At 49.6% G+C, this 12,500-nt stretch overlaps 2 protein-coding genes across 2 annotated transcripts in view; both read left to right on the forward strand.

The window, feature by feature from the left end:
- Positions 1–2,485, forward strand: part of rps2 (ribosomal protein S2) — a 68,513-nt gene extending 66,028 nt beyond the window's left edge. The window contains exon 7 of the mRNA XM_083676982.1: positions 2,475–2,485. The gene's annotated coding sequence lies outside the window, so the exon portion shown is untranslated. The remainder of the gene's footprint in view (positions 1–2,474) is intronic.
- LOC310809624 (heparan sulfate glucosamine 3-O-sulfotransferase 6-like) overlaps positions 1–12,500 on the forward strand; it is a gene marked incomplete at both ends in the record, with an annotated part of 14,456 nt that overhangs the window by 1,658 nt on the left and 298 nt on the right. Inside the window, one exon of the mRNA XM_083676981.1 lies at positions 12,177–12,500. This exon is cut by the window's right edge and continues 298 nt beyond it. Within this exon, the coding sequence (XP_083533107.1) occupies positions 12,177–12,500 (324 nt within the window). The remainder of the gene's footprint in view (positions 1–12,176) is intronic.

Here is a 12,500-nt window from a genome sequence, read left to right on the forward strand (position 1 = left end):
CTGTGGCTCAGTTGGTAGAGCATGGCCTTAACAACGCTTAGGTTGTGGGTTTGATTCCCATTGGGACCATCTATACTGAAATGTATGCTCACACTGCAATGTAAGTCGCTTTGGATAAAAGCGTCAGCTAAATGGCAGATATATTATGGTGGAGGTAGGAATTAGAGGACTGGCTCATTGTAATGCATGGAACAGAATATGGAACGGTATCAAACACATACCGTTCCTCATTCCATTCCATGCATTACAATGAGCCCGTCCTCCGATTTCTACCTCCACCAGCCTCCCCTGGCACACATGTAAGTTGAATCATCACATGGTGACAGGTCTGCGTTGGCAGCACAGTTCTGTGTGTGATATGTGTGTGAAAGTTAAGAGTGAGGATTCAGCCCACGGGACTGACTACTAGTGTTACAAGACGTTATATACTATATACTCAGATATATAGATCAAATCTTCACCTTGGGAGAGTGATGACCGTAGAATGGACAGGGGCTGACAGAAAAGAACCCCAGCTGACCAGAGCTGTGATGGGGGTTTAGTTATGGGCCTGTACAGTAGCAGACTGGCCATCTGGAGCACCTGGAGAGCTCCTGGGGGGCCGGTGGATCTGTGGGCTGGGGGGCCAGTGGGACTGTGGGCTGGGGGGCAGGTGGGACTGTGGGCTGGGAGGTCGGTGGATCTGTGGGGTGGGGGGCCGGTGGATCTGTGGGCTGGGGGGCAGGTGGGACTGTGGGCTGGGGGGCAGGTGGGACTGTGGGCTTGGAGGTCGGTGGATCTGTGGGGTGGGGGGCCGGTGGATCTGTGGGCTGGGGGGCAGGTGGGACTGTGGGCTGGGGGGCCGGTGGGACTGTGGGCTGGGGGGCCGGTGGATCTGTGGGGTGGGAGGTCGGTGGATCTGGGATGGAAGGGATGGAGGGTCGATGGAGGGGATGGACTGGGTTCTGATCGCCTCCAGATGTTCTAGAAGGATCCAGAATGTTTCAGCTGAGGAGCGACCACTCATTGGTGGAGGACAGGTCAGGAGGAGAGAGAAGAAACATGAGGAAAGATGGAGGGAGGGGAGAAAGAGAGTGAGAGAAAGTGAGAACAAAAAAGAGTGTTGGATAGCAAGTGGAAAGAGAGAGGGAGAGAGAGGAGGGAAGATATAGAGGGAGAGAGAGAGAGATCGATAGAGAGAGAGAGAGAAAGAGAAAGCTGTAATTGAATCTTTTCATGCCTTTTTTTCTGAAGCCTTTTAGACATTTAAACTTCAAACATGAGGACACATGGTAACACTTTTAACATGCTGCTGTTGCTGGTCCCCTTTTCTCTCTCTCTCTCTCTCTCTCTCTCTCTCTCTCTCTCTCTCTCTCTCTCTCTCTCTCCCTCTCTCTCTCTCCCTCTCTCTCTCTCTCTCCCCCTCACCCCCCCACCCCCTCAAAACTAAACCAAGAAATACATATTTTTTTTACCTGGTAGAGCTGAATTATTGCAGCATCTCTTACAGGTGATTTATATGTAAAACATTTTGTACAAATCCGTTTGATGTGACATCACTGATATGAGTGAATACGGTACTGGCTACATCTGCCTGTGATTGGATAGGGTGGGTGAGCTCACAAACACAGACACACACACACGCACACACACACACACGCACGCACGCACAGACACACACACACACACACACACACGCACGCACGCACGTATGCACGCACAGACACACACACACACACACACACAGACATGCACGCACGCACGTACGTACGCACGCACACATAGACACAGACACACACACACACACACACACACACACACACACACACACACACACACACAAGGAATACACAACTGACCCCTCTGTGCCCATCCAGTTGCCAGCAAGGTGTGTCAACCCTCTCTTGAAACCAACCTGAGCTTTGACACAGCAGCAGGAAGCCCTGTCCTCCTCTCTGCCCCTGACTGCGTTCTGAAGATCCTTCTGTTCCCGGAGGCCCGGACTCTGACCAGGGCCTTCAGACAGACACTCACCTTGCTTTAGAACTGCATCCCGTCAACACAACTCAGCTGCCTGCCAAAAAATGCTCCATGAATCCTGCTTGTTGTATTTGATAATAATCAGTTCATAACATAGCTTTGAAATTATTTATAATGAGAACAATATTGTCTCTCTTCATTAACGTTTGTGTGGCCCCAGGATGGCCTGTGTTTTCTCACACAAAATGAGTTTTAATTGGGACACAGATGATAATGAGACAGGATTGGGGAGCTGGAGCCTCCGTTCTTGGATGGCAGCGTCTGAGTCTAATAAACCAGGAGAGACGCTGCTCTGTCAACAGACGGCACTTTATCACGCCTGCTAACCGCCGCACGGACTCAGGGACGCCGCACGGACTCAGGGACGCCGCACGGACTCAGGGACTCAGTCAGAAGACTGGAGAGACTTCATACACACATCCTGTCATATTCCAAACCATTGTCTGTCATGAGAGAAAACCGCTCAGATGTCAACTGTGTGTGTTTTCCATGGCTTTCTCCCAGCGATTCCGTCCAGTTCTTTTTCCCTGGCAGATTTCTGGGGGTTTCGTTAGCTTGTGTGTATAATACCATCCCATTACAGCGCTGGGAAAGCCACAGAACAGTAAAAAAAAAAAAAAAAAATCCTAAAAGGATTTAATGATTTTCTGTGTTGTTTGGTGGGTTTAAATAGACTTAGAGGTGAGTAAAGGGCCACCACGCCAGACGGGCAAGCGGGAAGAACCTCAGCTTCCTCAGGTCCGATGGCGTGCCTTGTGCTTGTGTCACAGTATGGTACGATCAAGTAAATCACTTGTCTTGTGTTTTTCTAGATCAGGCTGGTGTTGTTGATGACTTTATAATTAGCTCGTTTGTCTTCCTGTTTTGTTTTGTTGTGAAAGTGGTTGTTTTTTTCCATCTTCTATGAAAATGACAAAATGCCAACGTTTCTTTGCTCACTGTGGTGTTCACTTCAGCGACAGTAGACACAAAAATAACTTAGAAACAAACAAATAAACAGAACCAGGACAGGACAGGACAGGACAGGACAGGACAGGACAGGACAGGACAGGACAGGACAGGACAGGACAGGACAGGACAGGACAGGACAGGACAGGACGGGACAGGACAGGACAGGACAGGACAGGACAGGACAGGACAGGAGGGGACAGGACAGGACAGGACAGGACAGGACAGGACGGGACAGGACAGGACAGGACAGGAGGGGACAGGACAGGACAGGAGGGGACAGGAGGGGACAGGACAGGACAGGAGGGGACAGGAGGGGACAGGAGGGGACAGGACAGGACAGGACAGGACAGGACAGGACAGGAGGGGACAGGACAGGACAGGAGGGGACAGGAGGGGACAGGACAGGACAGGAGGGGACAGGAGGGGACAGGACAGGACAGGAGGGGACAGGAGGGGACAGGACAGGACAGGACAGGAGGGGACAGGACAGGAGGGGACAGGACAGGAGGGGACAGGATAGGACAGGACAGGACAGGACAGGACAGGAGGGGATAGGACAGGAGGGGACAGGACAGGACAGGAGGGGACAGGACAGGAGGGGACAGGATAGGACAGGAGGGGACAGGACAGGACAGGAGGGGACAGGACAGGACAGGACAGGACAGGACAGGACAGGAGGGGACAGGACAGGACAGGAGGGGACAGGACAGGACAGGACAGGAGGGGACAGGACAGGACAGGAGGGGACAGGACAGGACAGGAGGGGACAGGACAGGACAGGACAGGAGGGGACAGGAGGGGACAGGACAGGACAGGACAGGACAGGAGGGGACAGGACAGGAGGGGACAGGACAGGATAGGATAGGACAGGACAGGACAGGACAGGAGGGGACAGGACAGGAGGGGACAGGACAGGAGGGGACAGGATAGGACAGGAGGGGACAGGACAGGACAGGAGGGGACAGGACAGGAGGGGACAGGACAGGAGGGGACAGGATAGGACAGGAGGGGACAGGACAGGACAGGAGGGGACAGGACAGGACAGGAGGGGACAGGACAGGACAGGAGGGGACAGGACAGGACAGGACAGGAGGGGACAGGACAGGACAGGACAGGAGGGGACAGGACAGGACAGGAGGGGACAGGACAGGACAGGACAGGACAGGACAGGACAGGAGGGGACAGGAGGGGACAGGACAGGACAGGAGGGAACAGGACAGGACAGGACAGGACAGGAGGGGACAGGACAGGAGGGGACAGGACAGGACAGGACAGGACAGGACAGGAGGGGACAGGACAGGACAGGAGGGGACAGGACAGGACAGGACAGGAGGGGACAGGACAGGACAGGACAGGACAGGACAGGACAGGACAGGACCAGCTCCCCTTAACACTGAATACACACATTTCATACGGTGCTCTTTTAAAGGGAGCAATGCACAATACACAAAAAGGGAGTAATGAAGAAATCTACGGGACGTTAACGAGGTTCAGCCTTCTGATAAAGGATGTAATGATGAGTATTAAAACATCACCTGTGGTAAAGCGAAGGGTGCTGTAGTAGACGGCATCCTCAGGTTTGAGGGTAGTGGCTGCTGAATGTTGGTAGATGACATCACCATAATCAAGCACTGGCATGTAGGTTGATTGCACAATCTGCTGTCTGCTGTTCAGGGAAAGGCAAGATCTATTCTTGTAAAAGAGGCCCACCTTAACTGGTTAGCATTCAGGAAAGGCAAGCTGGTCCTAAATCTGTGCCTTGGAGAAATTTCATCCCTGAGCATCACTAACCCTAACCCTAGAGACTTCTTCACCCCCAGTACCCCCCTTGTACAAGTTTCTCTCCTGTTAATAAAAAAAATAAAATAAAGAAATTCCTTCTTCCAGCATTGTGACTGCCTATGGCCCTAACCCCTAACCCCTAACCCTAACCCTAACCCTAAACCCTAACCCTGGTCTGAGCATAGATTACTTTATTTTATGATGACTGATGGATAGGTGATTCACTTACTTAAACAAATGTATTTGTTGTAAGTTGCTTTGGATAAAGCCGTCTGCTAAATGCCATAAATGTGAATGTAAATGTTCATGATTTATGTAAGTAAATCAGCCACAGTACACAGGCTGTTTCTGAATATGGATGATAATACTGCATTCAGCGTGATTTATTAAAAGATCGTTACCACCTTTCAATTTGAGGAAAACTCCCGTCCGCAAGTGATGTCATCAATATTCGGACAGCTTGTCAATGGGCTGACCTTTAACCCTGACAACGAAGGCCTCCACCAATCGGATTGCAATTAAAATCTAGTATAAATCCTTTAAGGGCAGCAACACAGGAATGCCGATACTGGACATTCTGCCGTCTCGTAAACTGCCATGGATTTATGGACATGAGGTGATGGATGGGGGGGCACCAGGTGAGCTTTGCAGGGTGCTGTGTTTTTTTTAGTAATATTGTGTATAATGCACATCTGTAATGATGGATATAGAAGAATACAGAAGGTTTAACGTTGCCTTTGAGCAGACTGTGTATACCAGGTTTAGGGTTAGGGTTAGAGCTAGGGTTAGGGTTAGGGTTAGGGTTAGGGTTTGGGTTAGAGTTACGGTTAAGGTTAGGGTTAGGGTTAGGGTTAGGGTTAGGGTTAGGGTTAGAGTTAGGGTTAGGGTTAGAGCTAGGGTTAGGGTTAGGGTTAGGGTTAGGGTTAGAGTTAGGGTTAGGGTTAGAGTTAGGGTTAGAGTTAGGGTTTGGGTTAGAGTTACGGTTAAGGTTAGGGTTAGGGTTAGGGTTACAGTTAGGGTTAGGGTTAGGGTTAGAGTTAGGGTTTGGGTTAGAGTTACGGTTAAGGTTAGGGTTAGGGTTAGAGTTACAGTTAGGGTTAGGGTTAGGGTTAGGGTTAGGGTTACAGTTAGGGTTAGAGTTACGGTTAAGGTTAGGGTTAGGGTTAGGGTTACAGTTAGGGTTAGGGTTAGGGTTAGAGTTAGGGTTTGGGTTAGAGTTACGGTTAAGGTTAGGGTTAGGGTTAGGGTTACAGTTAGGGTTAGAGTTAGGGTTAGGGTTAGGGTTACAGTTAGGGTTAGGGTTAGGGTTAGGGTTAGTACCTGGGGCCAAGGAGGCAGATCTTTATAAGAAACCACATGCTGTCTTACATATATATATATATATATCATGTTACAGTAATTCCAGCAAAATCATAAGACATGAATGTGTACAGTATAAAAGAACAATTGAAAATAAAAAAATATCCTTTCTTCTCTCTCCCTGTCTCTCTCTCTCCCTGTCTCTCTCTCTCCCTGTCTCTCTCTCTCCCTCCTTCCCTCTTCCCGATTTCCTCCCATCTTTTTCAATATTCTGTTTTCCATAATAAGAATTGCATCTTTAAACATATTGATCAGTCGAGACACAATATTGATTAGACAAGATTCATTTCTCTCCTCATCTCACATAAACTGTAAATTGATCTCAGTGAGTGCTTCTGGTCTCAATGGTACAAAATGACTGAATTATTCCTGTTTATGTATTTGTAGGTTAATTGCAAAAAGGTAATCCTGTATTAATCAGGATTAGGGTTAGGGTTAAAAATGGTCAGGATTAGGGTTAGGGTTAAAAAGCTAGGCTATAGACCTTGATTGTTAGGGTTAGGGTTAAAAAGCTAGGCTATAGACCTTGATTGTTAGGGTTAGGGTTAGGGTTAGGGTCAGGGTTAGGGTTAGGGTTTAACTCATTCAGGGCCGAGGGTGAATAAAGTCGCCAAATTGTCAACATTCTAGAGGGCCAAGGGGGACTTTATTCACCAGAAATGCAAAAATGATGATGCTTCATTTTGTAGCCAATCAGGGTTGGGGTTAGGGGTTGGGGTTGTTGTGGAGTTGGTGCCATGGTGCCAGACTGTACAGGCTGGAGGCCTAAACTCACACCCCATATGGTGGGAATTATAATCATTTGAGGTGCATTGTGGTCCACTTTTTGGGATCTCATAAAGTCTGGAGGAGACTTCAGTGGTGGTGTGGGGAGCTCTGCTTCAGTGGTGGTGTGGGGAGCTCTGCTTCAGTGGTGGTGTGGGGGGCTCTGCTTCAGTGGTGGTGTGGGGAGCTCTGCTTCAGTGGTGGTGTGGGGAGCTCTGCTTCAGTGGTGGTGTGGGGAGCTCTGCTTCAGTGGTGGTGTGGGGAGCTCTGCTTCAGTGGTGGTGTGGGGAGCTCTGCTCAGCCGTACTCAGTCCACCAGGAGGACAATCAGAGAAATAATGGCCTGGCGTCTCCCCTCCAAAACGGAATGTTTCAGACGCTCGGCGTGTTCCGCTCGGCCGCTCTGCCCACAAAGAATAATGTTGGTTAAAGCGGACTGGAGAACACTGAATGGAAAAAAGAAGCTGAAATTACCCCTCGAGGACCGAAAAAGCCCAATAGGTTTGTCACACGTAATCAACTATTCCTGCTTTTCATCCAGATGAGATCTATAGTACCTATATACATATATATATATATCTACAGTACCAGTCAAAAGTTTGGATATATATATACAGAAAGAATTCTAGGAAAATCTAATCTAATCCTAATCTAATCCGCTCAAATTGACTCTGCTTCCCAGGAGTCATTTCATACGGCTTTAGAATGCAATCTGCATGTCTGCCATTGACTATCACTGACATTCTTCTTATACAATATCAGCAGCTACATCTTTTTTAATGTATTATTATTATTATTATTATTAGATTAATATATTTTTTAGGGATAGCTACATCCTTTCTAACTGTTACTATTTTAACTCTTACTGTTACTATTTTAACTCTTACTGTTACTATTTTCTTCATCTTTTCTAACTGTTCCTGTGTTTCTGTTTGTGAAGGGTTCTAGAAGGTTCTAGAAGGTTCTAGAAGGCTCTAGAATGTTGAAGTCATTACCAATCCCTCAGAACCTTCCAACCAGGCATCACTGACCTCACATCCTGTGAAGATGCTTCATTATGATTGGCCACATCTCTGGTAGTCAGTAATTAGTCATTGGCTTTAGTGACTGTGTGTGTTTCCGTTCTAAAATAAGAAGACTACAGGACACGCACGCACACACGCACACACGCACGCACGCACGCACGCACAGTGGGGGGAGGGGGGAGGAGGAGGGGCTACAGTGGTTCGGATGTGGATGTGTGGTGTATGTGTGACCTCACCCCCCCCCACCCCCCACACCCCACACCCCACACCCCACACCCCTGGTGTATATGTGGCCTCACCCCCCCACCCCCCACACCCCCCCCATATGTTCTGTTCAACAACGTACTGTAATTACCGCCACAGTCAATCTCCAGAGACCAGAGATCCCATGTGGAGCCTGGATCATCTGTTCACTCCAGTAGGAACGTAGCTGTTCAACATTCACTCCAGTAGGAACGTAGCTGTTAGGGTAACGTAGCTGTTAGGGTAACGTAGCTGTTAGGGTAACGTAGCTGTTCAACGTTCAAAGTGAAGCGCTGGTTTCACACAGCCAGAGAGGCGCAGTGCATCGTGGGAGAGGTTCCCACAGTCAGTCAGAGAGGAGCCTGATCATCCCCTCTGTGGACGCGCACACACACACACACACACACACACAGACACGCACGCACGCACGCACGCACACACACACACACACACACACACACACACACACATGCACACACACACACACACACACACACACACATACACACACACGCGCGCGCACACACACACACACACACACTTACACACACACACATACTTACACACACACACACACACACACACACACACACACAGCAGGGTTGTTGTTTTTCTCAGCCAGCTCGTTGTTTGTTCTCTCATGGCTGTTTTATGGGCCTGGGTAGTCGTCTCTGATTGGCTGTCACAGAGGGCTGAGATTGGAGCAGACTTCTGCCAAGAGAAGAAGTACTTAGACACACACACACACACACACACATACACACACACACACACACACACACACACACATACACACACACGCTGCCAAGAGAAGAAGTACTTAGAACGGAGGTTCTTCTCCAACATGTCAACATGTCAACATGTCAACATGTCAGGCTCGCTGCCCTCTGCTCCTAAAGGACTGGGTTTATTTACCCTGTCCTTCATTAGAAACGGGAAAGGCATTAGAAAAGATGTGTTTTTGGCTGCAGTATTTGAGATTGTTCGACATCTTTCGCATTGCAAGACTGTTGGCTGTTGATGAAAGTTTGAAAGACACACTCTTATACACAAGACTCCAAGACCCCCCCCCCACTCCCCCTCCCCCCCTCGTTACTGTGACTCTAACTAAAGGTACAGTACAACGGATGTGGTTGTAATGGTGCATCCCAGGGGTGGATATCTGCAAGCCACATCCTTCCCCCAGCGGGTGGGGGGGGCAGAGAGAGGGTGTGTGTGTGTGTGTGTGTGGGGGGGGGTAGGGTTGGGGGGGGGGTGCAGTTTACTCATATCTAGATTGTTTACTGCATATCGGCCGTATAATTGTGGTGCATCACTTCGGGGGACAATGGAGACCCACATCCTCCCTCAGCAGGGACCTGCTGGCTGTGGTGGCAAAGCTCTCCAGGAAAGAACCAAACAGAAAACATCTCCCTCCCTCCCTCCCTCCCTCCCTCCTCTCCTCCCTCCCTCCCTCCCTCCTCTCCTCCCTCCCTCCCTCCCTCCCTCCCTCCCTCTCTCCTCTCCTCCCTCCCTCCGCTGATCCCTAGGCTTACTTAAACCAGCGCTGAGCCCTGGGCTTACTTAAACCAGCTCTTAACCCTGGGCTTACTTAAACCAGCGCTGAGGCCTGGGCTTATAGGTGGACAGGTTGTCACGCCATTGTTTTGTTTATGCTTTGCATCTTTAACTAAAATGTTCTTTCTCTAATAGCTCTGTCTGCATGTAAACAAGGTATCAGTCAGTATTTTACTCTATTATACTCCATGTAGTTCATTCCAGGCTGTGCTTATCATTGTTGAAGTCTGTTAGGGATTTTTTCCTTTCATGCGTGTCTCTGCTTTGGTGCATTTCAACTTCATTTTCAGTTTTTGTGCCATGTCACGTCTGGCAGAGAGACACATAGACTAATGAACAGTTTTGTTTTCTCCAAAGACGTCTTTGATCGTCAAAGTCACTCATGTGACCACAGAGAAATTCGCTGTGGAATAACTGGCGAAACTATCTGCTTTGTTTGGACAGCAGTTTCTTCGAAAAATAATTTATGGTCACATCGTTCGTAAGGCCTGATTGTGGCTCTCTCCACCTGTCAATCAAATACATCACAGAGGATGTTGTTCTCAATTCCATCAAATTAAATTAATTAAAAACAAACAAAACATAAATTTTATACTGAAGTTGTTTATTTTGTAGAAAGCCACAATAAAGTTTATTTCACAATAAAAGAACAACTATATGATGTGGATGGATGAATAGCTGAAGAAGTCGTTGCTGTTTTGGCATTGATCATCGTCCTTTGTTAAGTGAAACAATTTGTTCTCTAAATCCATATTCACCACAGAGCAGGGCGAGCCGGCTTCACAGAGCAGGGCGAGCCGTCTTCACAGAGCAGGGCGACACGGCTTCACAGAGCAGGGCGACACGGCTTCACAGAGCAGGGCGAGCCGGCTTCACAGAGCAGGGCGAGAGGCTTCACAGAGCAGGGCGAGAGGCTTCACAGAGCAGGGCGAGCCGTCTTCACAGAGCAGGGCGACACGGCTTCACAGAGCAGGGGGAGCCGGCTTCACAGAGCAGGGCGACCCGGCTTCACAGAGCAGGGCAAGCCGGCCTCACAGAGCAGGGCGACACGGCTTCACAGAGCAGGGCGACCTGGCTTCACAGAGCAGGGCGAGCCGGCTTCACAGAGCAGGGCGACCCGGCTTCACAGAGCAGGGCGAGCCGGCCTCACAGAGCAGGGCGACACAGCTTCACAGAGCAGGGCGACCTGGGTTCACAGAGCAGGGCGAGCCGTCTTCACAGAGCAGCTTCGGCTGTCAGCTGCAGACATATGAGATGGGGCTGGATTGGACGTTTTCCACACATTACCCACAATGCCCACAAACCTAGGGGTACGTCCCAATCGTCTTTCCTCGATTCCTCGCCCCCCTCTTAAAAGGCATTGGGGGAGAATACCTCAGGGAAGGCGCGTTGGATCCTCCCCTTCGATGCTTTTTGAGGACCGAGGATGTGAGGAATGTTAAAGAGGAAGAAACAGGCCTGACAGACATGAGGAATATACAGCAGATCTGTGGACAGTGTTTTGCATGTCTGTGTCCCAGTAGGTCACATTTACCAACATGTAAGATATGGTACAGCATCTCTGCCAGAAGATAGAGGAAGATAGACGTTATCTACATCTGTCAGCTCTCACCACGGGGCCGTCTGAGGGTCTGAGAGAAGTGGAGCCGAGCTAAGCCGCTGAGCGGGCCTGGATCTGTTCCTCGTAGGCCTGGATCTGTTCCTCGTAGGCCTGGATCTGTTCCGTCTGGTATGGATCTGTTCCTCGTAGGCCTGGATCTGTTCCGTCTGGTATGGATCTGTTCCGTCTGGTATGGCGATGGTTAGGTCCTCCCAGGTGCCTGAGGGGGAGCACAACTCTCCGCTGTGCAGGAAAGGGGGGCTGGCAAGGAGGGAGGAGGAAGGGGGGAGGAAGTCTTGAGGAAATTGCTGTTAAGTGGTTCTCGTGGGTTTGTGGCTTTGGCTCATCGGAATCGGATCCATATTGGCTGCACGGCCGTAGCAGGACCGGGGGGCTGAGGGTTTTAGTTCGTAAACCTTCTGAACTGCATTTTAATCGCGGTCCTTTTTTGAGAGAGGCTGTTTTTAGGTGTGCTGGGCTGTGCATTTACTGCTCTTTGTTTTAGAGGCCGAACTGGATCTTACTATTGTATGTCTTTGCATTCAATCTTCTTAAATGTTGTCTTTATTTCTCTGTGAAAACATACCCAGATTTAGGAGTCCCTACCGCTGTCAATGTTCTGGGGCTGCATGAAATAGGGAACAATAGGCGTTCCAACTGCCGTTTGTGGACATGCAGTAAATTGATTTCTCAAATCAAAAATCTAATCAAATCAAATTGTGTTGGTCTCGTACATCGCATACAGCCGTAAGTGATATAGTGAAATGGTTTTTGAATCTAGCTCCTGGTTCAATCAATAAATCAACAAATACTAATCTACAAATACTAATCTACAAATACTAATCTACAAATACTTCTCTTCGTGTCTTCGGCAGAAACCTGATGCCGCGGACCCTGGACAGCCAGATCACCATGGAGAAGACCCCCAGCTACTTTGTGACCAAGGAGGCCCCACGCCGCCTCTGCGCCCTGAACGGCCGGACCAAGCTCATCGTGGTGGTCCGCGACCCTGTGACCCGGGCCGTGTCTGACTACACCCAGACGCTGTCCAAGAACCCGGGCCTGCCCTCCTTCCAGAACCTGGCTCTCAGGAATGCCTCGGCCACGGGCCCGGTGGACGACACCTGGAGCGCGGTGCGGATCGGCCTCTACGCCAAACACCTGGAGAACTGGCTCCGGCACTTCCCCCTGGACCGCTT

Source organism: Argentina silus (assembly GCF_951799395.1).
Source record: "Argentina silus genome assembly, chromosome: 9".
Classification (NCBI taxonomy): domain Eukaryota; kingdom Metazoa; phylum Chordata; class Actinopteri; order Argentiniformes; family Argentinidae; genus Argentina; species Argentina silus.